This window comes from Mobula birostris, chromosome 24 (assembly GCF_030028105.1).
Source record: "Mobula birostris isolate sMobBir1 chromosome 24, sMobBir1.hap1, whole genome shotgun sequence".
Lineage (NCBI taxonomy): Eukaryota > Metazoa > Chordata > Chondrichthyes > Myliobatiformes > Myliobatidae > Mobula > Mobula birostris.
This window is the reverse complement of record NC_092393.1, coordinates 2,034,048-2,060,328: the sequence shown is the minus strand read 5'-3', so window position 1 is coordinate 2,060,328 and position 26,281 is coordinate 2,034,048. Positions and strand designations below refer to the sequence as shown.

Genomic DNA, 26,281 nt, shown 5'->3' with positions numbered 1-26,281 from the left:
CAATTCCCGTCAGCCTGCCGGCGGCCGGCCTCGACAGACACATCACGTGATCGCTAGATGTAGTAGTGCGCATGCCCAGTGTGTTAGCCCCGGCCGGTAACGCGCAGGCCCGGAGGACAGCGGAGCCGTGGGCTGAATTCAGGGCTGGAGGGCGGTGTGTGCAGCGGTGCTGCCGGAGCCGGGGCCGCGGGGAGGGAGGGAGGGTGATCGGGCGTGCAACCGCGCCGTTGGAGATAGAGGCTGAGGCTGAGGGTGGCGGGTGCCAGATCGCTGATGGACGAGGCAAAGGGGCCGAACGGGTCGTTGATGGCGGGTCACGGCCCGGAGAGCTGGCTGTCCCGTTGGGAACGGCAGTGCCTGGAGGAGGACGAACGGCAGGGGATCGAGAGCGGGGCCGGGGGCACCGAGACAGACGCTCAGAGGCAGCGGCTGTGGCTGTCCTTCCAGAACTCGGCGAGCGCCATCGCCCAGCTTTATAAAGGTGGGGAGAGGATGGGGGGAAGGGGGAAGGGAGGGGATAGAGGGGGAGGGAGCGCAGTGATGGGGAGGGGAGGGGGAAGGGCGGAGGGAGCGCAGTGATGGAGAGGGGAGGTAGAGGGGGAGGGAGCGCAGTGAGGGGGAGGGGAGAGGGAAGGGCGGAGGTAGAGGGGGAGGGGTGGGGGAAGGGCGGGGAGGGGGTGGGGAAGGGCGGAGATAGAGGGGGAGGGAGCACAGTGATGGGGAGGGGTGGTGATGGGGGAAGGGTGGTGATAGAGGGGGAGGGAGCACAGTGAAGGGAGGGAATGGGGAAGGGCGGTGATGGGGAGAAGGGAGGGGATGGGGGAGGGGTCGTGATGGAGTAGCGGGGAGGGGGTAGGGCGGAGATGGAGTAGTGGGGAGCAGCAGGAGGCCGGAGATGGGGGTGAGGTGGGGTGTTAGAGGGATGAAGAGGGAGCATGTGGGGAGGGAGAGGGAGAAGAGGGGTAAAGGGGGTGGATTTGGGAAGAAAAGGGGAGCGGATGTGGGAGAGGGAATGAGAATGGTTGGAAGTGGTTTGAGAGGGGAAGAGGAGAAGACTGGAGGGGTGTAGGAGAGGATGGGAGTGGTATGAGGAATGTGGTGATGGGTATGAGTGGGGAAGGTGGAGGGAATAATAGAAGGTTAGGGATTGTGAGGAAATGTGACAAGGAGAGGAGGGAGTGGAGAGTAGAGGGGACGGAGGCTGGGGTGTGTGGTGAGGGATGGGGCGAAGAGATGTGACTGAAGAGGGGAAACAACTGAGACTGAAATAATTGAAAAAATAGTCCGTTCAGACAGTTGAATCTATTATGATATTCAATCACTTTTGATGTTTTTTTTTCTTCAACCCCATTCTCCCCGTAACCTTAACACCTTACCAATCAAGAACCTATTAATGTCACCATGTACTACTCTTAAGATTCAATTTCTTGCAGGCATTCACAGTAGGACAATAGAATTAATGAAAAGCTGCACACAAACACTGACATACAACCAATGTACAAAGGAAGACAAACTGCAAATACAGAAAAAAAAACAAGTATTAATAAATAAATAATACTGAAAACATGAGTTGTAGTGTTCTTGGGAGTGAGTCCATAGGCTATGGAGACAGTTCTGTGTTGAGGTTAATGATGTTATCCATTCCTATGCTAGAGCCTGATGATTGAAGGATAATACTATTCCTGAACTTGTGGTATGGGACCTAAGGCTCCTGTACCTCCATCTCAGGAAGAGAACATGGCCTAGATAAGATCATAAGACATGGGAGCAGAATTAGGCCATTCAGCCCATTGAGTCTGCTCTGCCATTCCATCATGGCTGATCCCAGATCCCACTCAACCCCATACATCTGCCTTCTCACCATATTCTTTGATACCCTGACCAATCAAGAAACTATCAACTTTCACTTTAAATATACCTATGGACTTAGCCTGCACCGCATCCTGCGGTAGAGCATTCTATAGACTCACTACTCTGTGGCTAAAATAATTCCTACTTACCTCTATTCTAAAAGTTCACCCCTCAATTTTGAGGTTGTGCCCTCTAGTTCTGGATCCCCCCTCACCATAGAAAACATCCTCTGTACACCCATCCTATCTAGTCCTTTCACCTTTCAGTAGGTTTCAATGAGATCTTCCCTGCATTCTTCTAAATTCCAGTGAGTACAGGTTCAAAGCTGCCAAACGCTCTTCATATGTTTACCCTTTCATTCCTGGAATCATCCTCGTGAACCTCCTCTGGACTCTCTCCAATGACAACACATCCTTTCTGAGATATGGGGCCCAAAACTGTTGACAATACTCCAAGTGCAGCCTGACTAATGTCTCAGAAAGCCTCAGCATTATCACCTTGCTTTTATATTCTACTCCCCTTGAAATAAATGCCAACATTACATTTGCCGCCTTTACCACAGACTCAACCTGTAAATTAACCTCCTGGAAGTATTGCACGAGGATGCCTACGTCCCCATGCACTTCTAATGTTTGAGTTCTCCCTCCATTTAGATAATAGTCTACACTAACGATTCTTTAAACAATGTACATTATCATACATTTCCCAACATCTGCCACTTTTGTGCCCATTCACCCAATTTGTCTAAGTCATGCTGCAATCACATTGCTTCCACAGCAGTACCTACCCCTCGACCTGTCTTCATATCATCTGCAAACTTTGCCGCAAAGCTATCATTTCTATTACCTAAATCGTTGACAAACAATGTGCAAAGTAGCAGTCCCAATACTCTCCCCTGAGGAACACCACTAGTCACCGGAGGCCTCCTTTATTCTCACTCGTTGCCTCCTGCCTGTTGGCCATTCCTCTGTCCATGCCAATATCTTGCCTGTAGTGCGTAGGATTTGATCTAGTTAAGCAGCCTCATGTGGGGCACCTCAAATGCCTTTTGAAAATCGAAATAAGTGACATCCACTGCTTCTCCTTTGTCTACCCTGCTTGTTACTTCCTCAAAGAACTCTTAACTGGTTTGTCAGGCAAGATTTCCCTTTACAGGAACGATGCTGACTTTGACTGATTTTATCATTAGTCTCCAAATACCCTAAAACCTCCTCCTTACTCATAGACTCCCAACGCTTTCCTAACCATTGAGGTTGGGCTAACTGGCCTATAATTTCCTCTCTTTTGCCTTCCTCCATTCTTAAAAAGTAGAGTGACATTTGTAATCTTACCTCTGGGACTATACCAGAATCAAGTGATTATTGGAATACAGTGGGATACAAAAGTTTGGGCACCTCTGGTCAAAATTTCTGTTACTGTGAATAGCTAAGCGAGTAAAAGATGAACTGATTTCCAAAAGGCATAAAGTTAAAGATGACACATTTCTTTAATACTTTAGGCAAGATTACTTTTTTATTTCCATCTTTTACAGTTTCAAAATAACAAAAAAGGAAAAACGCCCAAAGCAAAAGTTTGGGCACCCTGCATAGTCAGTACTTAGTAACACCCTCTTTGGCAAGTATCACAGCTTGTAAACGCTTTTTGTAGCCAGCTAAGAGTCTTTGAATTCTTGTTTGGGGGATTTTCACCCATTCTTACTTGCAAAAGGCTTCTAGTTCTGTGAGATTCTTGGGCCGTCTTGCATGCACTGCTCTTTTGAGGTCTATCCACAGATTCTTGATGATGTTTATGTGAGGGGACTGTGGGGGCCGTAGCAAAACCTTCAGCGTGTGCCTCTTGAGGTAGTCCATTGTGGATTTTGAGGTGTGTTTGGGATCATTATCCTGTTGTAGAAGCCATCCTCTTTTCATCTTTGGCTTTTTTACAGACGATGTGATGTTTGCTTCCAGAATTTGCTGGTATTTAATTGAATTCATTCTTCCCTCTACCAGTAAATGTTCCCCGTGCCACTGGCTGCAACACAAGCCCAAAGCATGATCGATCCACCCCAGTGCTTCACAGTTGGAGAGGGGTTCTTTTCATGAAATTCTGCACCCTTTTTTCTCCAAACATACCTTTGCTCATTGCGGCCAAAAAGTTCTATTTTAACTTCATCAGTCCACAGGACTTGTTTCCAAAATGCATCAGGCTTGTTTAGATGTTCCTTTGAACCTTTTGAATAGAATCTGTGGATAAACCTCAAAAGAGCAGTGCATGCAAGATGGCCCAAGAATTTCACAGAACTAGAAGCCTTTTGCAAGGAAAAATGGGTGAAAATCCCCCAAGCAAGAATTGAAAGACTCTTAACTGGCTACAAACAGTATTTACAAGCTGTGATACTTGCCAAAGGGGGTGTTACTAAGTACTGACCATGCAGGGTGCCCAAACTTTTGCTTCAGGCCCTTTTCCTTTTTTGTTATTTTGAAACTGTAAAAGATGGAAATAAAAAAGTTTTCTTGCTTAAAATATTAAAGAAATGTGTCATCTCCAACTTCATGCCTTTTGGAAATCAGGTCATCTTTTACTCTCTTAGCTATTCACAGTAACAGAAATTTTGACCGGAGTGCCCAAACTTTTGCATGCCACTGCAACCATTATCTCTTCAGCAACCTCTCTCAGGAATCTGGCATGTAGTCCATATGTTCCAGGATACTTATCCACTTTAAGACCTTTGAGTTTGCCAGGCATAATAGCAGCACTCCTGCTTCTTGACGCTCACGGACCTCGGGCACTCTGCTCATGTCTTCCACAGTGAAGACAGATGCAAAGTACCCATTAAGTTCATCTGCCATTTCTTTGTCTTTGTCTCCAGCATCATTTTCCAGTTGTCCAATATCACCTCTCAACTCCCTTTTACTGACTGTAAAAGGTTTTATAGATATGTGAAAAGAAAAAGATTGGTTAAGAGAAATGTAGGTCCCCTACAGACAGAAACAGGTGAATTGATTATGGGGAGCAAGGACATGGCAGACCAATTGAATAATTACTTTGGTTCTGTCTTCACTGAGGAGGACATAAATAATCTTCCGGAAATAGTAGGGGACAGAGGGTCCAGTGAGATGGAGGAATTGAGGGAAATACATGTTAGTAGGGAAGTGGTGTTAGGTAAATTGAAGGGATTAAAGGCAGATAAATCCCCAGGGCCAGATGGTCTGCATCCCAGAGTGCTTAAGGAAGTAGCCCAAGAAATAGTGGATGCATTAGTGATAATTTTTCAAAACTCTTTAGATTCTGGACTAGTTCCTGAGGATTGGAGGGTGGCTAATGTCACCCCACTTTTTAAAAAAGGAGGGAGAGAGAAACTGGGGAATTATAGACCGGTTAGCCTAACATCGGTGGTGGGGAAACTGCTAGAGTCAGTTATCAAAGATGTGATAACAGCGCATTTGGAAAGCGGTGAAATCATCAGACAAAGTCAGCATGGATTTGTGAAAGGAAAATCATGTCTGACGAATCTCATAGAATTTTTTGAGGATGTATCTAGTAGAGTGGATAGGGGAGAACCAGTGGATGTGGTATATTTGGATTTTCAAAAGGCTTTTGACAAGGTCCCACACAGGAGATTAGTGTGCAAACTTAAAGCACACGGTATTGGGGGTAAGGTGTTGATGAGGATAGGGAATTGGTTGGCAGACAGGAAGCAAAGAGTGGGAATAAACGGGACCTTTTCAGAATGGCAGGCAGTGACTAGTGGGGTACCGCAAGGCTCAGTGCTGGGACCCCAGTTCTTTACAATATATATTAATAACTTGGATGAGGGAATTAAATGCAGCATCTCCAAGTTTGCGGATGACACAAAGCTGGGCGGCAGTGTTAGCTGTGAGGAGGATGCAGGGTAACTTGGATAGGTTAGGTGAGTGGGCAAATTCATGGTAGATGCAATTTAATGTGGATAAATGTGAGGTTATCCACTTTGGTGGCAAAAACAGGAGAACAGATTATTATCTGAATGGTGGCCGATTAGGAAAAGGGGAGGTGCAACGAGACCTGGGTGTCATTATACACCAGTCATTGAAAGTGGGCGTGCAGGTACAGCAGGCGGTGAAAAAGGCGAATGGTATGCTGGCATTTATAGCAAGAGGATTCGAGTACAGGAGCAGGGAGGTACTACTGCAGTTGTACAAGGCCTTGGTGAGATCACACCTGGAGTATTGTGTACAGTTTTGGTCCCCTAATCTGAGGAAAGACATCCTTGCCATAGAGGGAGTACAAAGAAGGTTCACCTGATTGATTCCTGGGATGGCAGGACTTTCATGTGATGAAAAACTGGATTGACTAGGCTTATACTAGTTGGAGTTTAGAGGATTGCGGGGGATCTTATTGAAACGTATAAAATCCTAAAGGGGTTGGACAGGCTAGATGCAGGAAGATTGTTCCCAATGTTGGGGAAGTCCAGAACGAGGGGTCACAGTTTGAGGATAAAGGGGAAGCCTTTTAGGACCGAGACGAAGAAAAACTTCTTCACACAGAGAGTGGTGAATCTGTGGAATTCTCTGCCACAGGAAACAGTTGAGGCCAGTTCATTGGCTATATTTAAGAGGGTGTTATATATGGCCCTTGTGGCTAAAGGGATCATGGGGTACGGAGGGAAGGCTGGTACAGGTTTCTGAGTTGGATGATCAGCCATGATCATACTGAATGGCAGTGCAGGCTCGAATGGCCGAATGGTTTACTCCTGCACCTATTTTCTATGTTTCTATGTTTACTCTCTATACAACCGAAAAAAAACTTTTGGTAGTCTGCTTTATATTATTGGCGAGTTTGCCCTCATACTTATAGCTTTTTTAGTTGCCTTTTGTTGGATTTTAAACTCTTCCCAATCATCCAATTTCCCACTCTCTTTTGCTACCTATATGCAGTCCTTAACTTCCCTTGTCATCCATGGTTGCCTCCCCCTACCATTTGAGAACTACTTTGTCTGTGGGACATATCTATCCTGTGTCTTGTGAACTATCCTCAGAAACTTCAGCCGTCTTTGTTCTGCTGTCAACCCCGGCAGTATCCTCCTCCAGTCCACCTGGGCAAGCTCCTCTCTCATGCCTCTGTAATTCCCTTTAATTGCTGTATGAATTCAATCATATGATCACTGTCACCTAAGGTTTCCTTTATGTTAAGCTCCCTAATAAAATCTGAGTTGTTGCACAACACCCCATCTAAGATAGCCTTTCCCCGAGTAGGCTTAAGCACAATCTGCTCTAAAAAGTGATCAGGGAGGCATTCAAATTCCCTCTTGCAATCTGACATCAACCTGATTTTCCCAATCCCTGTGCATACTGAAATCTCCTATTACATTACCCTTCTTACATGCCTTTTCCAGCTCCTTTACCAATCTCAATCCCACATTTTGGCTTCTATTTGGAGGCCTGTATATGATTCCCATAATGTTTTTTAATCGTTACATTTTCTTAACTCAAACCACAGAGAAATCAACATTCTCTGACCCTATGTCATCTCTTTCTAAAGATATAATTCCATCTCTTACCAACAGAACCACACCAATGCTTATGCCTTCCTGCCTGTCCTTTCGATACAAAGTCTATCCTTTGATGTTAAGCTCCCAACTATGGCCTTCTTTCAGCCACGACTCATTGAAGCCCGCAACATCATACTGACCAATCTCTCACTGCACCACGAGCTTGTCCACCTTATTCCGAATGCTGCCCACATTTAAGTACAGCATTTTCAGTCTTGCATTATTTGCCCTTTTGAACTTTGCCTCTAGTACAATTTAACTCTTTCCTCTGTCTGCACTTGTACCCAGTCATTGGCTTGTCCTTCATGTTATATCCATCATCTACTTGTAAACCTGTTGGCTCATCCTCAGCTCTGTCATACTGGTTCCCATCCCCCTGGTGGGAGTCGGTAATGCTTTCCTGTTTCTGTGATGTAGATGTGTTCAGTGGTGTGGAGGGCTTTTCCTGTGACAGATTGCACTGTGTCTACTACTTTTTGTAGGCTTTTCCTACAAAGAGTAGGCTATTGCTATTTCTATACCAGGCTGTCTTGGAACTGGTCAGGATCTGCTCCTCATCTATAGAAGCTTGTCAAAGTTTTAGATGGCACAGAAACATAGAAAATAGGTGCAGGAGTAGGCCATTCAGCCCTTTGAGTCTGCACCGCCATTCAGTACGATCATGGCTGATCATCCAACTCAGAACCCTTCCCTCCATACCCCCTGATCCCTTTAGCCACAAGGGCCATATCTAACTCCCTCTTAAATATAGCCAATGAACTGGCCTCAACTGTTCCTGTGGCTGAGAATTCCACAGATTCACCACTCTCTGTGTGGAGAAGTTTTTCCTCATCTCGGTCCTAAAAGGCTTCCCCTTTATCCTCAAACTGTGAGCCCTCGTTCTGGACTTCCCCAACATTGGGAACAATCTTCCTGCATCTAGCCTGTCCAATCCCTTTAGGATCTTATACGTTTCAATAAGATCCCCCCTCAATCTTCTAAATTCCAGAGAGTATAAGCCTAGTCAATCCAGTCTTTCATCATATGAAAGTCCTGCCATCCCAGGAATCAATCTGGCATGCTGAATATACACAAACTTCTAAGAAAGTAGGGGTGCTGCAGTGGCTTCTTTGAAATGGCTCTTACATGCTGGTCCCAGGAGAGACCCCCCAAAATGATGACATCAAGAATTTAAAGGCAATGATGCTTTCTACCTCAGACTCCTAAAGAAAATTAGCTCAGGGGCCACTGGTTTCTCTTCCTCTTGTTGTCAATAATCAGCTCTTGGTTTTGCCGACATTGAGTGAGAGATTGTTGAATTCAACCAGATTTTCATTTTCCCTCTGGTACACAGGGCCACTTTATAGGTACATCTGTTCATTGTTGCAAAGATCTAATTATCCAATCGTGGCAGCAACTCAATGCATAATAGTATGTAGACATGGTCAAAAGGTTCAGTTGTTTTTCAGACCAAACATTAGAATAGGGAAGAAATGTTATCTAACTGACTTTAACTGTAGAATGTTGGTGTCAGATGGGGCGGTTTGAGTATCTCAGCAATTCTTTAGAGTTTACAGAGAATAGTGCAAAAAATGAAAAATAAAATCTAGTGAGTGGCAATTTTGTGGACAAAAACGGCTTGTTAATTGAAGTGGTCAGAGGAGAATGACCAGATTTTAAGAGAACAGTAACTCTGTGTTAGACCATAAGACATAGGGACAGAATTAGGCCATTCAGCCCATCGAGTCTGCCGTGCCATTTCATCATGCCTGATCCCAGATTCCACTCAACCCCATAAATCTGCCTTCTTGCCATATCCTTTGATGCCTTGACCAACCAGAAAATATCAACTTACGCTTTAAATATACCCATGGACTTGGCCTCCATTAAAAGGTCACCCCTCAATTTTGAGGCTGTGCCCTGTAGTTCTGGGATCTCCTCCCACCATAGGATACATCCTCTTCACATCCACCTTATCTAGTCCTTTCAACATTCGGTAGGTTTCAGTAAGATCCCCATGCATTGTTGCAATAGTGGTGTGCAGAATAACATTTCTGAATGCATAACATATCAAATCTTTTAGTGGATAGGGTACAGCAGCAGACAAATATACACTCAGTGGCCACTTTATTACCTACAGAGGTATCTATTAAAATGGCCGCTGAGTATATGCTGATTCATCACCACCTTTGATTTGTCCAATGGTGAAGTTGTCAATGAACCTAAATATGACATTGGAGCTGTACTTAGTCTCACAGTCATAAGTATAAAGTATGGTGATTGTGGAGGAGTTGTTGCCAATCCAAACTGACTGGGTCTACAAATGAGGAAATCAAGGACTATTTGCATACAGAGGTATTGAGGCTAAGGTCTTGAGCTTATTGATTAGTTTAGAGGGGATGATAGCGTTGAATGTTCAGCTGTATTCAATGAAGAGCATCACGATGCACGCATCTTCACTGTCCAGATGTTCCAGGCTGACTGAAGAGCCAATGAAATGGCATCTGCTGTTGGCCTGTTGCGATGTTAGGCAGATTGGAGTGGATCTAAGTCACTCCTCAGGCAGAATTTGATATGCTTCATGACCAATCTCTCAAAGTATTTCATCACAGTGGATGTAAATGTTACTAGATGATAATCATTCAGGCATGTTACCATGTTTTTGGCACTGGTAGATTGCAGCCTGCTTGAAGCAGGTGGGTACCTCAGGCTGCCAAAGTGAGAGGTTGAAGACGTCAGTAAACATTTCAGCCAGTTGATCAGCATAGTTCTTAAGTACTTGACCAGGTACAGTGTCTATGCCAGATGCTTTCTATGGGTTTACCCGTAAATACCCTGTTTCTTGGCCTCCATGGATTCATCATCCTCTGGCTAAAGAATTTTCTCCTCATTCCAGTTCCAAAGGGAAGCTCTTTATCCTGAGGCTTGCTCTCTAGTCCGAGACTTGCCTACTACTGGAAATAGCCTCTCCACATCCACTCTATTGAGGCCTCACAATATTCAATAGATTTCAGTGAGATTCCCCCTTATAGTTCTGAACTCCAGCATGTACAAAATGGTTAGCCCTGTGATCTGCAGGATCATTCTCGTAAACCTGTGGACTCTCACCAATGAGAGCATGTCCATCCTTAGATATGGGGCTTAAAACTACTCATAATACTCCTTATGTAGTCTGGCCATCACCATATGAAGCTTCAGCATTGCATCTCCTCTCAAAATAAATGCTAACCATACCTGTGCCTTTTTTGCTCTCAACTCAGCCTGCAAGTTAACCTTTAGTCAATTCTGCATCAGGACCCCAAGTTCCTCTCCGCCCGAGATTTATGAATTCTCTCCTCATTTAGTAAATAGCGTGCACCTTTACTCCTACTAAAGTGCATGACAATACACTTCCCTATGCTGTATTTCAATTGCCACTTCTTTTCATATTCTCTCAACCTACCCAAGTGCTCCATCAGATTCCCTGCTTCCTCAACGCTGCCTGCCCTTCCACCTATCTTTATATCATTGACGAACTTGGCTACAAGATCATTAATTTTTCTCAACCAAATCATTACAATACAATGTGAAAGTGGTAGACCCAATGCTGAATAATACTAAACACTGGCCGACAACTGGGAGAGGCCATCTTTATTCCCACTCTTGGCCTTCTGCCAGTCAGCCAACCTTCTGATCATCCTAGTACCTTACCCGTGACACCACGGGCTCCTACCCTTTTTAGCAGCCTTATGTGAGGCACTTTGTCAGAAGCCTGAAAGTTCAAGTGAACAACATTCACTAGCTCTCCTTTGTCTATCCTGCTCAGAAAATTTTAACAGATCCGGCAAGGCCTTCATTGTGTTTGTACATTTTAAACCGTGCTGACTTCAGCCTATTTTATCATAAACACCAAAACCTCATCCTTGGACTGCAAGCACAAGAAAGTCTGCAGATGCTGGAAATCCAAAGCAACACACATAAAGTGCTGGAGGAGCTCAGCAGGCCAGGCAGCATCTGTGGAAAAGAGTGAACAGCTGACGTTTCTGGCCAAGACCCTTCATCAGGACTAGATAAAGGATGAGGTCAGAGTAATAAGAGTGGGGGGGGGGAGGAAGAGGTACTAGGTGATAGGTGAAACTAGGAGAGGGGGAGGGGTGAAGTAACGAGCCGGGACATTGATTGGTGAAAGAGATGAAGGGCTTGAGGAAGAGGAAATCTGATAGGAGGGGGCAGAAGACCATGGAAGAAAGGGAAGGAAGAGAACCAGAGAGAAGCTGATGAGCAGATAAAGTAAGAGAGAGAAACTGGAATGGGAAATGGTGAATGAGAGGAGAGGGGCCATTACCAGCAGTTCAAGAAATCGATGTTCATGCCATCAGATAGCAGGCTACCCAGATGGAATATAAGGCGTTGCTCCTCCAACCTGAGTGTGGCCTCATTGCAGCAGTAGAGAAGGCCTTGGACTGACCTATGGGAATGGGAAGTAGAATTGAAATGGGTGGCTACCAGGAGAACCCACTTTTTTCTGGCTGACTCAGCGAAGCGGTCTCACTGATATACAGGAGGCCACACTGGGAGCACCGGATACAGTAGATGACTCTAACAGACTCACAGGTGAAGTGTTGCCTCACCTGGAAGGACTATTTGGGGCCCTGAATGGTAGTGAGGGAGGAGGGGTAGGGGCAAGTTTGGCCCTTGTTCCACTTACAAGGATAAGTTCCAGGAGGCAGATCAATGGGGACAGATGAGTGGACAAGGGAGTTGTGAAGGGCGCAATCCCTGTGGAAAGTTGGGGTGGGGTGGGAAGAAGATGTGCTTGGCGGTGGGATTCCGTTGGAGATACCAGCGGTTACGGAGAATTATGTGTTGGATGTGGAGGCTAGTAGGGTGATAGGTGAGGAGAAGAGGAACCCTATCCCTGGTGTGGTGGTGGGAAGATGGGGTGAGGGGTGACGTGCGTGAAATGGAGGAAATACGAGTGAGGGAAGCATTGATGGAGGAAGGGAAACCCTCTTTCTTTGAAGTAAGAGGACATCTTATTAGTTCTGGAATGAAAAGCTTCATCCTGAGAGCAGATATAGTGGAGACAGAGGAACTGAGAGTAGGAGATGGCATTTTTACAAGTGACAAAATAGGAAGAAGTATAGTCCAGGTTGCTGTGAGAGTGAGTGGATTTATAAAAGATATCAGTAGATAGGTAGAGACAGAGAGATCGAGAAAGGAGAGGGAGGTGTTGGAAATGGTAAATTTGAGGGCAGGGTGGAAATTGGAGGCAAAGCTGATTAAGTCGATGAGCTCAGCATGGGTGCGGGAAGCAGCACCAATGCAGTCATTGATGTAGCATGGGAAGAGTTTGGGAGCGATACCGGTGTAGGGTTGGAACATGGACTGTTCAATGTAGCTAATAAAACAAAACAGGCATAGCTGGGACCTCTGCGAGTGCCCATGGAGGGAGTGGGAAGAGTGGAAGGAGAAATTATTGAGAGTGAGGATGGAAGAGACTAGTGGTAGAGGGGAACTGGTTGTGTTCTCCTCGTGGGGGATTAAGGTGTATAGGGACTGGACATCCTTAGAGAAAATGAGACGATCAGGGCTAGGGAACTTGAAATAATTGAAAAGATCAAGAGCATTTAAAGTGTCATGGATGTAGGTAGGGAGGAGGGGAATAAACCAGGAGGGATAAAACAGAGTCAAGGTGGGGCAGAAACAATCGACAGTCAGGTTTGTGAATCTTGAGTAGGAGATGCAGGGTAAGGAAACTATGATGTTGGTGGCAGTGATGGGAGATCCCCACGATTAATAAGGTCCGTGATGGTACCAGAGACAATGCCTGGTGTTCCTTCGTGGAGTCCTGTTTGAGGGGTAAGTAAGAGGAGGTGTCAGAGATGTCACCTGTCCTCAGCAAGGTAGAAGTAGACTACTACAGCACCCCCCGTTATCCGCAGGTTTCACGGTGAGGTATGAATTAGTGTGGAGTGCAGTGTGTTCAGAAGGAGTGAAGTTAGAATTGGAGAAAGGAGCACTTAATAGTGGACTCTAAAGTCTTATCAAACACTGAAGTCAGGCCAACCAGCTGATAATTTCCTACCCTTCCCACCCTTCTGAAAGAATGGAGTGATACTTGCGATTTTCCAGTTCTCAGCCGCCTCTTATCTTTCAGAACTTTGAGGTGTAGCCCATCCAGTCCATGTGAGTTAAGCACTTATTCACCTTCAGACTTTTCAGCTTCCTTAGCACCTTCTCCTTAGTAATAACAACTGCACTCACTTCTGCTCCTGACTCCTGAATTTCTGGCATGTTGCTGGTTCTTCCACAGTGAAGACTGATGTAAAATAATCTGTTTATCTGCCATTTGCTTTTTTGTTCCCGATTACTACTTATACAGCATCATTATCCAGTTGTCTTGTATTCATTCTTGCCTCTTTTATGCTTTATATATCTAAAAAATAAAACTGTCTTATTTGATTTTATCGCTTAGCTTATCTTAATATCTGATATTTTCTCCCCTTATTGTTTGTGTAGTTACCTTTTGTCAGTGCTTAAAAGCTTCCCAATTGTCTAGTTTCCCACTAATTTTTGCAATATTGTATGTTGTCTTTGACTTTCCTTGTCAGTCATCCTTCCTTTAGAATGCTGCTGCTGCTTTGGATGAAATGATTCAGTATCTTCCGAATTACTCCCACAGACTCCTGCCATTGTCATCCCTGCTAGGGTCTTGTTACAAGAATCACCCCTTGTAATAATGATCAGTGAGACACAGAGAATCCGTACTTACTGACAGGTAACTTATTGTTCCAACTGAAAGCACGTGGGTTCACGAACTGTCTCTGTGTGCACCCTACTGGAATTCCCTGACCCCCCACGAACAGTCAGTGAAGAGAAAAGGATGTTACCCGGGAAAGAAGTCTGCGCTGGCCAGGCGTTCCTCGTGGTCCCGATCTCCACGTGTCCGTGGGGTCTCCTTATCGGCGATGGTTGGTTTGTGCCTGCTGGAGAGTTATCGCCCCTGCGTATTCGGAGCTCCTGGGTCTTATACGGTTCCTCATCAATTGAACCATTGGATCTCCACCCCGTTGGCTCAAGGTCACCTGACCTACCTGGGTCACCTTCGTACAGGGCTACAGCCAACATCGTTTCATGGCTCTGCCCACCCCAGCCTCGTGTATTTGTGTCTTTACACTCTGACTGGTCCAAACCAGTCAAATGAGGCAACCCAGACAGAGTCTAACGAGATTACTGATTGCAGGTCTGGCATTTTACAAAACAAGTAGCTACTCCTCTGAGATTTGTCTCAGATATATTGCTCTGATTAGATTGTCCCAGAGCAAAGATCAGTTCAGAGTCCATGCCCTTTATATAACGAATGACTATTTGTTCGAGAACGGTCTCAGGTTTAGCTGATCATTACCTGAAGCTTCCTGTGTCCACATTCAGTTGTTCTGATTAGATTATCCATGAGCAAGAAACTGTTCAGAGTCCACAAAATGAGGGAAACAAAGTAACTTGTCTGCTTCCCCTGTCCTTGATCAACCAATGGCCAGAAGAAAGTGCAGTCTGATCAATACTGATACAGATGAGTATCTGCGGGACTACGTTGTTACTGAATTGTTGCCATCAGTTTCTCACTCGACCACAGACTGGACACGTGTTGTGGAAGAGGCAAGGGAGATAATCCATCAATGGGCTAAACACACTAAACTAATTAAAACACACGCTGGTAAGGCAAATGAACTACTGAGTGACCCAGGCTTTTGGAGTAAATTTTGGAATTGGGGGACAAATGTTCAAATACATCCAGGGGTAAGAATAGTATCACATGCTGCTGTAATACTAATTTTATGTACCCAGATAATTGTATTGCTACAATGCTTTCATGAAACAGCAGAGACGATTGTCAGTATAAAGTGGGTGAATTTAGTTAGTAAATGTTAATATTTTTTATAGAATGTAAGTGTTGCACATTTGCTGGATTCCATGGCAGTCCTATGGGCAGTCAACTGAATGAGAGGAGGATAATGATCCTAAAATAAATATCTTTGGATCAAGAGGAGGGAGATGTTGGCCAGAAGAAACTGCAGTCTGACAGTTTCTTGCTCTTGGATAATCTAATCAGAGCGACTGAATGTGAACACAGGAAGTTTCAGGTAATGATCAGCTAAACCTGAGACCGTTCTCGAACAAATAGTCATTCGTTATATAAAGGGCATGGACTCTGAACTGATCTTTGCTCTGGGACAATCTAATCAGAGCAATATATCTGAGACAAATCTCAGAGGAGTAGCTACTTGTTTTGTAAAATGCCAGACCTGCAATCAGTAATCTCGTTAGACTCTGTCTGGGTTGCCTCATTTGACTGGTTTGGACCAGTCAGAGTGTAAAGACACAAATACACGAGGCTGGGGTGGGCAGAGCCATGAAACGATGTTGGCTGTAGCCCTGTACGAAGGTGACCCAGGTAGGTCAGGTGACCTTGAGCCAACGGGGTGGAGATCCAATGGTTCAATTGATGAGGAACCGTATAAGACCCAGGAGCTCCGAATACGCAGGGGCGATAACTCTCCAGCAGGCACAAACCAACCATCGCCGATAAGGAGACCCCACGGACACGTGGAGATCGGGACCACGAGGAACGCCTGGCCAGCGCAGACTTCTTTCCCGAGTAACATCCTTTTCTCTTCACTGACTGTTTGTGGAGGGTCAGGGAATTCCAGTAGGGTGCACACAGGGACAGTTCGTGAACCCACGTGCTTTCAGTTGGAACAGTAGAAGTTATTTGTCGGTAAGTACAGATTCTCTGTTCCTCACGATCATTATTACAAGGGGTGATTCTTGTAACAGTCTCTTCCAATGAACTTTGACTAGCTCTTCTCTCATGCCACTGTAGTTACCATCACTTATGTAACTGTAATAATTGATACTTCAGTTTTAATTTCCCTCTCTTATACAATTATATTATGGTCACTGCCTGCTAGTGGTACCTAATCAAATCTAGTTCATTGCACAACACTAAATCCAGGATTGCCTTTATCCGAATAGATTCAACCACAGGTTGCTCTAAAAAGCCATTCGTAGGCATCCTACTCATTCCTTCTCTTAGATCCAGCACCAAACTAATTTTCCTAATTTGCCTGCATGCTGAAGTCCCCCATGACCATCATAATACTCCCTCAATTATGTGCCTTTTCATCTTTGACTACTTGGAGGCCACCATATAACTTTTTTTGCCCTTGCGGTTTCTTAACTCTAGCAACAGGGATTTTACATCTGATCCTGTGTCACTTCTTGCTGAGGATTTGGTTTCATATTTTACCAAAAGAGCAGCCTCTGTCCATCTGCCTGTCTTGAAGGCAGGGAGTTGAAATGAGGGGTAGAAGCGGTTTCTGGAGTTCGAGTAGGTGGGAGTTGTGGTGTTACCAATCCCAAAGTGAAGGTCACTCTGATTAGTTTATGGGTGAGGAAGTCATGACACAGATTAGGGTGATTGGAGGCTGAGGGCTGGGTTTCGCACATTTGGATCAGGCTGGGGGCTTGTTTAAACCATGTGCTGTAAAATGTCAACACTTTCATTGCAACCTCTGCTTCTAGAGCGAGTGTGTGAGCAGCCGCTGGGCATCCAGAGTCTGTGGAAACCATTTCAGGCTGCGGCTACCTCAGTCACCTGTCTGTACAAAGGTTAGTGTGTCCACTCATTGTGGCTGTTCCCTCACCCTTCAGCACCTTGGAGGGGATATCCCACTCCTTTATAGTTAGAGAGAGTGGGGAATAGGTCCTTCCAGCCACATTGGCCAGCAACTCACTGAGTTAACACATTACAATGACAAATTAACTCACTAACTGATTCATCGTTGGACTGTGGGAGCAAACCGCATGCATGAGGAAAGAAACATACAAGCTTGCTTACAGACGTTGTCAGAATTGAACTCTGATGCCCCAAGTTGTAATAGCATTGTACTAACTGCTATGTTAGCATGACTCTCTTGTTCCATAAATGGTTCCAGACATCTCAATGGAGTGAGAGAAGCCCTACAATTGCTCACTATTTTTCTTCAGTCTAGCTCAATAAAATTTGCATGAGCAGGCCAAAGCTGGGTACATAGACTGCATTACATGATTGTCATCATGGGAGCGAAGCCAAGAAAGATGGAAAGCAAGGGGATTAGAATGCAGTCTGTACATGAGGCATTTATCAGCAGTGGGTGGTGGGGAGGTGTTCTGTGGGTCTGTAATGAATGTTTGGGGCTAACTGATCTTCTGAGACAGACTGAGGGGATCAGGAAGGGAAGATTCTGAGGTGGAGCGTATGAAGGTGAGAACTGGATAGGAAAGGGGGTGAAATGTTCAAACTCTGCATGATTTAACATTAAGCTTTTCTCCCTCAGATGGGCTTGAAATGTACAGAACAAGCTTGGATTTGGGTGTGCAGGGAGGTTATCAAAGGCGAAATAAGGAAATGTTGGCCTGGGCAAAAAAGAGGAGACACATCATCCATCGCGAGGACTTGCTCAGCTTCTTGTGCAGAAAATCACCACCTTCGAGAAGCAGCAGACTGACTCCGCGGCTAAACATTCCTTCTGCAGGACTGGGAGTGCAGGAGGATTCCGGCAGGACTGCTGAGAGTGACTTGCAGGCATTTACTGATGCCATTGCAGTGCACGGTAAATGAAAGATTTTCAGCAACCTTTCCAGTTGACTGACTCAGTGTACCGCTGACAGTTAGATCCTTTTGAAGACTGAGTGAATAACTTGGGTCTTGGACAGTTTTCCGTTTTAATTTGGTTTACTGAGGAATTTTGGCCTCCTGTGTCCTTCGAACACTGCTTCTCTCTGCCGTACCATTGCTTTCCTCCATCACCACAAACATCCTTGCTTGAGCACTCAGAACGGTTTTCAATGATATTCCTAATGGGCATAGAACAATACAACACAGTACGTGCCCTTCAACCCATAACGTTTTATCCCTTTACATCCTCTAAAGATCAATCTAATCCTTCCCTCCCACGTAGCCCTCCGTTTCCCTTTCATTCATGTTCCTATCTTAAGAGTGATATCTCTGCCTCTACCACCAACCTAGAAGCTTGTTCCATGTACTTATCACTTACTGTGTGTGTAAAAAAAACTACCTCTGACATCTCCCCCATTCTTTTCCTCCATACACCTTAAAAGTTATGTCATCTGGTATTAACACCTGGGAGCAAGCCTGGATGTCCATTGTTTGTAAGCCTTTTATCAACGTAGACCTCTAAGTCACCTCTCATCCTCATTTGCTCCAAAGGGAATAGCTCTAGAACCTATCTTCATAAGACATGTTCTCTAATCCAGGCAACATCTTGGTAAATCTCTCCACCCTCTCTAAGCCATCCACACCTTTCCTGTAAATGAGGTGACCAGAGCTGAACATAATATTCCAAGTGTGATCGCACCCATATTTCATAGAACTGCAACATTATCTTAAGGATCTTGAACTCAGACCCCAAAGAATGAAGGCCAGCACACCTATATGCCTTCTTAACCACTCCAAGTTGCGTAACAGTTTTGAGGAATGTATGGATGTTGATCCCTCTGTTCCTCCACACTGCTAAGAATCATGCCATTAACCCTGTATTCTACCTTCAAATTCGACCTTCCAAAGTGAATCACTGGGCACCTCCCCAGGTTGAGCTCCATCTGCCACTTCTCAGCCCGGCTTTGTATCCTGTCAATGACATGTTGTAATCTACTATCTCAACACCACCAACCTTTGTATCATTTCCATATTTACTAACACACCCTTTCCACTTCCCCATCCAAGTCATTTATAAAAATCACGAAGAGCAGGGGCTCCAGAATAGATCCCTGTGGAACACCACTGGTCACTATCCTCCAGGCAGAATATGCTCCGTCTGTTGCCATCTTCTGCCTTGGGAGGGCAATCTAGTTCTAGCTCAATGCAACCAAGTTTCTATCATTGGCCACCCTACAATCTTCTGGTACTACTCTTGTGGCTAATGAGAATGCAAAGATCATGGCAATATCTTTCCTTGCTTCCTTTCATAACCTTGCTCTCTCTGGTGTGGCACTGGGGACTTACCTATCCTAATGTTTTTCAAAAGTCCCAGCAAATCCTCTTTCTTAATGTCGACGTATTTTGCCAGATCATCCTGTTGTACCCTAAAGGTTGTGGGGCGAATGAAGTTACCCCTTGTTCAAGAGCCTGATGTTGAAGGGTAATGACTACTCCTGAACTTGGTGGTGCAGCATGTTTCCTCTTTTATCCCTGATTGGTTCTTGCCACTGGTGACTACTGAAGCAAAGTGTTCATTAAAGACCTCGTCTACGCCTCCAACACCAAAGTAAATTTATTAATAAAGTACATACATGTATGTCACCATATACAGTCCTGCAATTCATTCTCTTGTGGGTATACACAGTAATTCCAAAAAAAAAAGCATCAATAGAAAGTCCTCACCTACCAGTCCTTGAAAGTGAGTCCATAGGTTGTGGAAACAGTTCAGTGACAAGGCGAGTGAAGTTATCCCTTGTTCAAGAGCTTGATGATTGAAGTGGCGTAGATGTTCCTCAACCTGGTGCTGTAGTACGTTTCCTTTTTTATCCATGATTGATTCTACTCTGAACACCTTGAAGTTTCTCTTAATCCTATTCACTAAGGTTTTATCATGTCCCCTTCTAACTCTCCTAAGTCCATTCTTAAGCTCTTTCCTGGCTACCTTGTAAATCCCAGGAGCCTTGTCTGATCCTTGCTTCCTAAACCTTATGTATGGTTCTTTCTTAATCTTGATTAGATGTTGCACATTTCTTCTAAACCATGGGTCCTTCAGCCAAATATTTCCCTGCCTCAATGTGACAAATCTATTCAGAACATCATGCAAGTACTCCCTAAACAATCTCCACATTTCCATAGTTGTGCATTTCCTTGAGTACATCTGTTTCGAATTTACACTCTGAAGTTCCTGCCTGATAGCATAATTTGCCCTCCCCCAGTTAAATACTTTCCCACACTGTATTCTCCTATCCCTGTCGAAACATTTGAGGCATTCAGTTTGAAAATCAGAAGATTATGTTGCAATTTATAAAACTCTGGTTAGGCCACATCTGGAGCATTGCATTTAGTCACACCACTATAGGAAGGATGTTGAAACTTTGGAGAGGGTGCAGAAGAGGTTTACTAGGATGGTTTAGAGGACATGTGCTATCATGAGAGGTTAAGTAAACTTGGGTTGTTTCCTCTGGAGTGTCAGAGGCTGAGGGGAGATCTGATAGAGGTTTACAAGATTGCTAGAGACTCCATATAGATAGAGTATCTTGTACCCCAGGGTTGAAATACCTAATACCAGAGGGCATGCATTGGAGGTGAGAGGCATTAGGGTTTAAGGGGGATGTGAGGGGTGAGTTTTTTACTCAGAGCGTTTTGGATGCCTGGTATGGTGGTAGAGGCAAATACATTAGGGGCTTTTAAGGATGTTTGGATAGGCATATGGATGTAAGGAAGTGGAAGGGATATGGACGTGGTGTAGGTTGGAGGGATTAGTGCTTGGGTGTTTTTCATTTACTTTTTAGCTGGTTTGACACAACATTGTGGGCTGAATGGCCTGTTCCTTTTCTGTACTTTTCTATGTTTTATGTTCCATGAAGGCTATGGTAAAGGTTGGGGAGTCTGGAGATTTGGTGAGTCCCCACTCACCTAATCTCCAGAGCTTCATTATCCCCAGTTTTCTGGTGTACTTCCTCCCCAACTCGAATACCTTGCTAATCCTCTCTTTATTTAAAGTTTCAAATACTTTTATCTTTGCCTGTCTCTACTTCAATAGGATCTCTCCTCCTAACAATACTTCCCATCCCTATAATTTTCAATATTTGGGACAGCACAGTAACATAGCAGTTAGGATAACGCTTTAAGTGCCAGCAATCTGGGTTCAATTCTACAGCTGTCTAAGATTTTGAACGGTCTCTCTGTGACCATGTGGAATTCCTTTGGGTTCCCCAGTTTCCTCCCACATTCCAAAATTGTATGGGTTAGCAGGTTGATTAGTCATCTGGGTGTAATTGGCAGTGCAGGTTCGTTGAGCTGGAAGAGCTAGTTACTTTGCTGTACCTCTAGATAGAATAAAAAGTAAATAATGCCTCTTTCTAGAGTGTAAACAAAGAGCAGGATTTGACCATTTAATAATATCATGGTAGATCTTGTTGCCAACATTCAGTAAACTTTCACCCTCATCATCATCAAGAATGAATGTAACTACTTTCTTAACTACTTTTAACTACTTTTCAAAGCATGTATTTCCAACGTCATTTGTAAGAGTGAAATGTAAAGTATCAAACCTCAGAGAGAAATTTGGTCTTACAATCTTTAATGAGAACTCCCTTTTTTAAAACTTTGACTAAAACCTCAGTCCTTTTGACAATCGGTGATAATGTTTTCCTAGTGACTTGCTGAACCTGCTGATTAGACTTGTCTGAATCATACTGTGGGGCACCCATATTTCCATTTAGTTAACGTCTCATTTGGTTTACCTACCAAATGGATACAGTCACATGGGTTAGAGTTAGGGTCACATGCATGGTTTCCAGATCTTTGCCCACTTGCATCTCTATATCTCTTTACCATCCATAAAACTTATTCAGTGTCTGTCTTTTGTATCTTTTTCTCCAAGATATTTAATCAATTCTAAAGAAGTTATGTGGTGTGGAGGTGAATTGAAGGACTGTTTGGATCCCTGGTTGGTGGGATTCCCACTGCTGAATCCTGTGGCAAACCATTCATTACATATTGTCGATCAGTAATAGTCCAATAGACTGTACTTTTCCATGCAATCTTGGAAAAATACAGTACAGCCACGTCATCAGCTTTTATCGACTGCAGTTACCCTTGAATCAACACTTTATTAACTGCCACCTTGAAATCAAAGTACGGAATCTCCTCTATATGCTCTCACATCCTCCATGAATTACAATGATTTGATCAACTATGATTCCCCTTTCTCAAACCACTGACTTTTGATTAGTTTGAATTTTTCAAAATATCTTGCTACAATTAACACTCCTGACAATTTCTTTCTGCAAATGTTGAGTTTTTACACAGAGTGGTGGGTGTGTGGGTGGATCAGCTTATCCACTGATGTCTACTATAAGCCTACTGACTCTCACAGCTATCTGGACTATTCCTCTTCTCACACTGTCTCTTGCAAAAATGCCATCCCCCTCTCGCAATTCCTCTGCCTCCACCACATCTGCTCTCAGGATGAGACTTTTCATTCCAGGATGAGGGAGATGTCCTTTTTTAAAGAAAGGGGCTTCCCTTCCTCCACCATCAACTCTGCTCTCAAACGCATCTCCCCCATTTCACGCACATCTGCTCTCACTCCATCCTCCTGCCACCCCACTAGGAATAGGGTTCCCCTGGTCCTCACCTACCACGCCACCAGCCTCTGGGTCCAACATATTATTCTCCGTAACTTCCACCACCTCCGACGGGATCCCACCAAGCACATCTTTCCCTCCCCCCCCCCCGCTTTCCACAGGGATCACTCCCTACGCGACCCCCTTGTCCATTCGTCCCCCCCATCCCTCCCCACCGATATCCCTCCTGGCACTTATCCTTGTAAGCGGAACAAGAGCTACACATGCCCTTACACTTCCTCCTTCACCACCATTCAGGGCTCCAGACAGTCCTTCCAGCTGAGGCGACACTTCACCTGTGAGTCGACTGGGGTGATATACTACGTCCAGTGCTCCCGATGTGGCCTTCTATGTATTGGCGAGACCTGACGCAGACTGGGAGACCGCTTTGCTGAACACCTACGCTCTGTCCGCCAAAGAAAGCAGGATCTCCCAGTGGCCACAGATTTTAATTCCACATCCCATTCCCATTCTGACATGTCTATCCATGGCCTCCTCTACTGTAAAGATGAAGCCACACTCAGGTTGGAGGAACAACACCTTATATTCCGTCTGGGTAGCCTCCAACCTGATGGCATGAACATCGACTTCTCTAACTTCCGCTAATGCCTCACCTCCCCCTCGTACCCCATCTGTTATTTATTTATATACACACATTCTTTTTTTATCTCTCTCCTTTTTGTCCCTCTGACTATACCCCTTGCCCATCCTCTGGGCCCCCCCCCCTTGTCTTTCTTCCCGGACCTCCTGTCCCATGATCCTCTCGTATCCCTTCTTGCCAATCACCTGCCCAGCTCTTGGCTCTATCCCTCCCCCTCCTGTCTTCTCCTATCATTTTGGATCTCCCCCTCCCCCTCCAACTTTCAGATCCCTTACTCACTCTTCCTTCAGTTAGTCCTGACGAAGGGTCTCAGCCGGAAACGTCGACTGTACTTCTTCCTAGAGATGCTGCCTGGCCTGCTGCATTCACCAGCAACTTTGATGTGTGTTGCTTGAAATTCCAGCATCTGCAGATTTCCCTGTGGTGTGTGGATGTGGCAGGGGTGGTATTAGAGCAGATACATTAGAGACTTTTAACCAACTCTTAAATAGGCACGTTGTTCCTTTATCGTGCCTTGGCGCATCCGGCAGCATTTTTGCCGTTTCTGTAGCATTTGGTTATTTTTTATGCGGGTTGGTTGCTAGTTCGATGCTGAACCCGGCACAGATGGAAAGCGTGTAAGGAGCTGTCCAGATTCAGACTCAGGACCATTCACCTGAAAGTCATCAGCTCAAGCTGATGGCACTACACTACCAGCCAGCAGTAAATAAACAAATGGATGATTAAAACATGGAGGGCTATATGGGGAGGAAAGGGTTAGATTGATCTTAGAGTAGGTTAAAGTATCAGCACAACATCATGGGCCAAAGGGCCTGTTTTATAATGTTCTAAACCATCTAGTTTGTTTGTATGTTCCTTTTTTTGAATAAAGGACTTGCATTGCCATTTTGTAACCCAATGGAACCTCTTCCAAATTCAGGAAATTAAATAAAATTAAAACTGAAGCATCCATGGTTTAACTAACTGCAATTCTTTGAGACAGATGGGCTGCCCACGGTTATATGTTACCTCTGATGAAGGCTAAGTCACTGCCTCCATAATAGGGTCATGTAATTGTATAGTACAAGAACAGGCCTTACAGCCCTGTGTATCCATGCTTATGTTTTTGTTCATCGACACTAATCCCACTGTATGCCTCACCTGCTCATTTGTGATCTGTCCAATTTAAACTGCTGGGAAATTTGTCCTTACTCCTTTTTCCTTGGCTTGCTCTTCTCAGCAATGCCTGCTATGAGGTCGCCTGGCTGGGTGCTGTGGAAGGACACACTGATTAGCTAATGGTGTACGGAGGGAGATACCGTTGCTGACATTAACCCTTTCTGTTTGCTCTTGCTCTTCTCCTGTAGGCCTCAGTGGGGCCATGGCCAACGTCAGCATGCGCTCAGGAGCTCCTGAGACCCCATCACATACAGGCAGCCATTCTGCCTCAGCACGTAGGCGCAACAGCCTGCAGGACATGGACCTAAATAGCTTTATTGCTGAAGAGATGGCCCGGCACTTGGAGAGCTCAAGAAAGAGGGCTCCAGCCCAGTGTACCGATGTTATCACCGAGCCACCCAGTCACAAACGAAGCCGGATGCTTTGATGGGACATAAGAGCAAGCTCCCAAATGACTGGAGGTGATTCGGCAGCAGGCACCCAGCCAGGTGGGATGGGCAGAGTAGGGACCAAAGCAGAAAGTAACGCTTTGGCCAAACTGTGGAGTAAATCTTTATTGAATAAAAGTGTATTATGTCACCACACACTCGTACTTGACAATGCAAGTTAAGAGTACATTTTGAAGGGCACTGCGAAGATTTATGTCTGCATATTGCCTGCCTAGTGCGTTATAAGTCATTTGTACTTTTCTTTTGGCACTTTATTTAATGGAAGTTTAAAGACTGGCTCATCAGGACCTGACCTTTGACCCTCAGCCTTGGTGCCAGCCCTTCCTTCCTGATGTTAGTGTTGTGCGTTATTCTGTAAACCAGGAAATTAGACCTTAAATATGAAGGTAAATAATTTTCCAGGTATGTTTTTTATGGTGGCATAGGAATGGTACATAGTTAGATCGCTTCCACCCTGAGCTTTGAGACTAAGTGTGCAAAGACTAGCTGTTAAAATTATAGTTGCAATCTGGCTTATCCCAGAATTGTGTGCCCGCTTTCTTGTTTTCCTTCATGTCTCCGTTTAAAATGTACATTTTCCTTGAACTTGCATCTCAAAGATTCCTAGTCTTACGGGTGTTGTACACACGGTGTAACGGTGATTCTGGGGAAAGCCATGCATCAGTGTTCCAACTATTGCAAGGTTAAGGGATTGCAAGATGGTTTAGAAGTGTGAATTGTATTTGTTTGAATTGTGAAATACATCAAATTGCAATGCTGTGCCAAATCACAGTCGTGAATCCATTAAATACTGAAGCAGAAAAAACTCAGCTTGTGCAGTTTCTCCTTTCCTTCAGTGAAGAAAGAGTTCTTAAGGAACATACTTCCAAGACGCATCCCTGCCCGGTTATTTCACCGTTTTTTCCAGCTGGATTGTAAAAGGCTGAATGTTGTTACTGTCAATGGCAGAGGTCTGATGTGAACCCGTTGAATCTATTTGATGCACACAAAAACCTGCAGGCATCTACTAGAAAATGGTGGCTAGTGAGTAGAGGCCTATGATTTTTATTTATTTATTCTGATGCAGTGTGGAATAGGCCCTTCAGGCCGTTCAGATCCTTCAAGCCATGCCACCCAGCAGTCCGGTAATCATGGGACAATTAACATACCAACTGGCACATCTTTGGACTGTGGAAGGAAACTGGAGCACCTGGAACAAACCCACACAGTCACAGGGAGAACATGCAAACTCCTTACAGGCAGCGGTGGGAATTGAACCCTGATCACTGGTACTGTAAAGCGTTGCGCTAAACGCTTCACTACCACGCTGCCCTTCTCTCTCCTCAGGGATGTATTTATACCTCAACAAAGCTTTACTCA

General features: G+C 44.8%; 1 protein-coding gene across 2 annotated transcripts; it reads left to right on the top strand.

Annotated features, from left to right (window-relative positions):
• Positions 1 to 94: 94 nt before the first annotated feature.
• Positions 95 to 25,718, top strand: LOC140187147 (HUWE1-associated protein modifying stress responses 1-like). 2 transcript variants are annotated; one of them, XM_072242133.1, is made up of 4 exons: positions 99 to 481; positions 16,907 to 16,993; positions 17,701 to 17,976; positions 24,662 to 25,718. In XM_072242133.1, the coding sequence occupies exons 1-4, from the start codon at positions 274 to 276 to the stop codon at positions 24,898 to 24,900; spliced, it is 810 nt and encodes a 269-aa protein (XP_072098234.1). In that variant the 5' UTR covers positions 99 to 273; the 3' UTR covers positions 24,901 to 25,718. The 2 variants fall into 2 exon arrangements, with proteins under 2 accessions (XP_072098235.1, XP_072098234.1); XM_072242134.1 differs by lacking the exon at positions 16,907 to 16,993 and having other exon boundaries at positions 95 to 481.
• Positions 25,719 to 26,281: the final 563 nt, after the last annotated feature.

Excerpts from the sequence above, each read along its gene's own strand:
- LOC140187147 (XM_072242133.1), top strand. The coding sequence starts at position 274 with ATGGACGAGGCAAAGGGGCCGAACGGGTCGTTGATGGCGGGTCACGGC. Across the intron at positions 482-16,906 it reads CATCGCCCAGCTTTATAAAG|AGCGAGTGTGTGAGCAGCCG; the intron begins GTGGGGAGAGGA and ends CTCTGCTTCTAG. Across the intron at positions 16,994-17,700 it reads AGTCACCTGTCTGTACAAAG|ATGGGCTTGAAATGTACAGA; the intron begins GTTAGTGTGTCC and ends TTTCTCCCTCAG.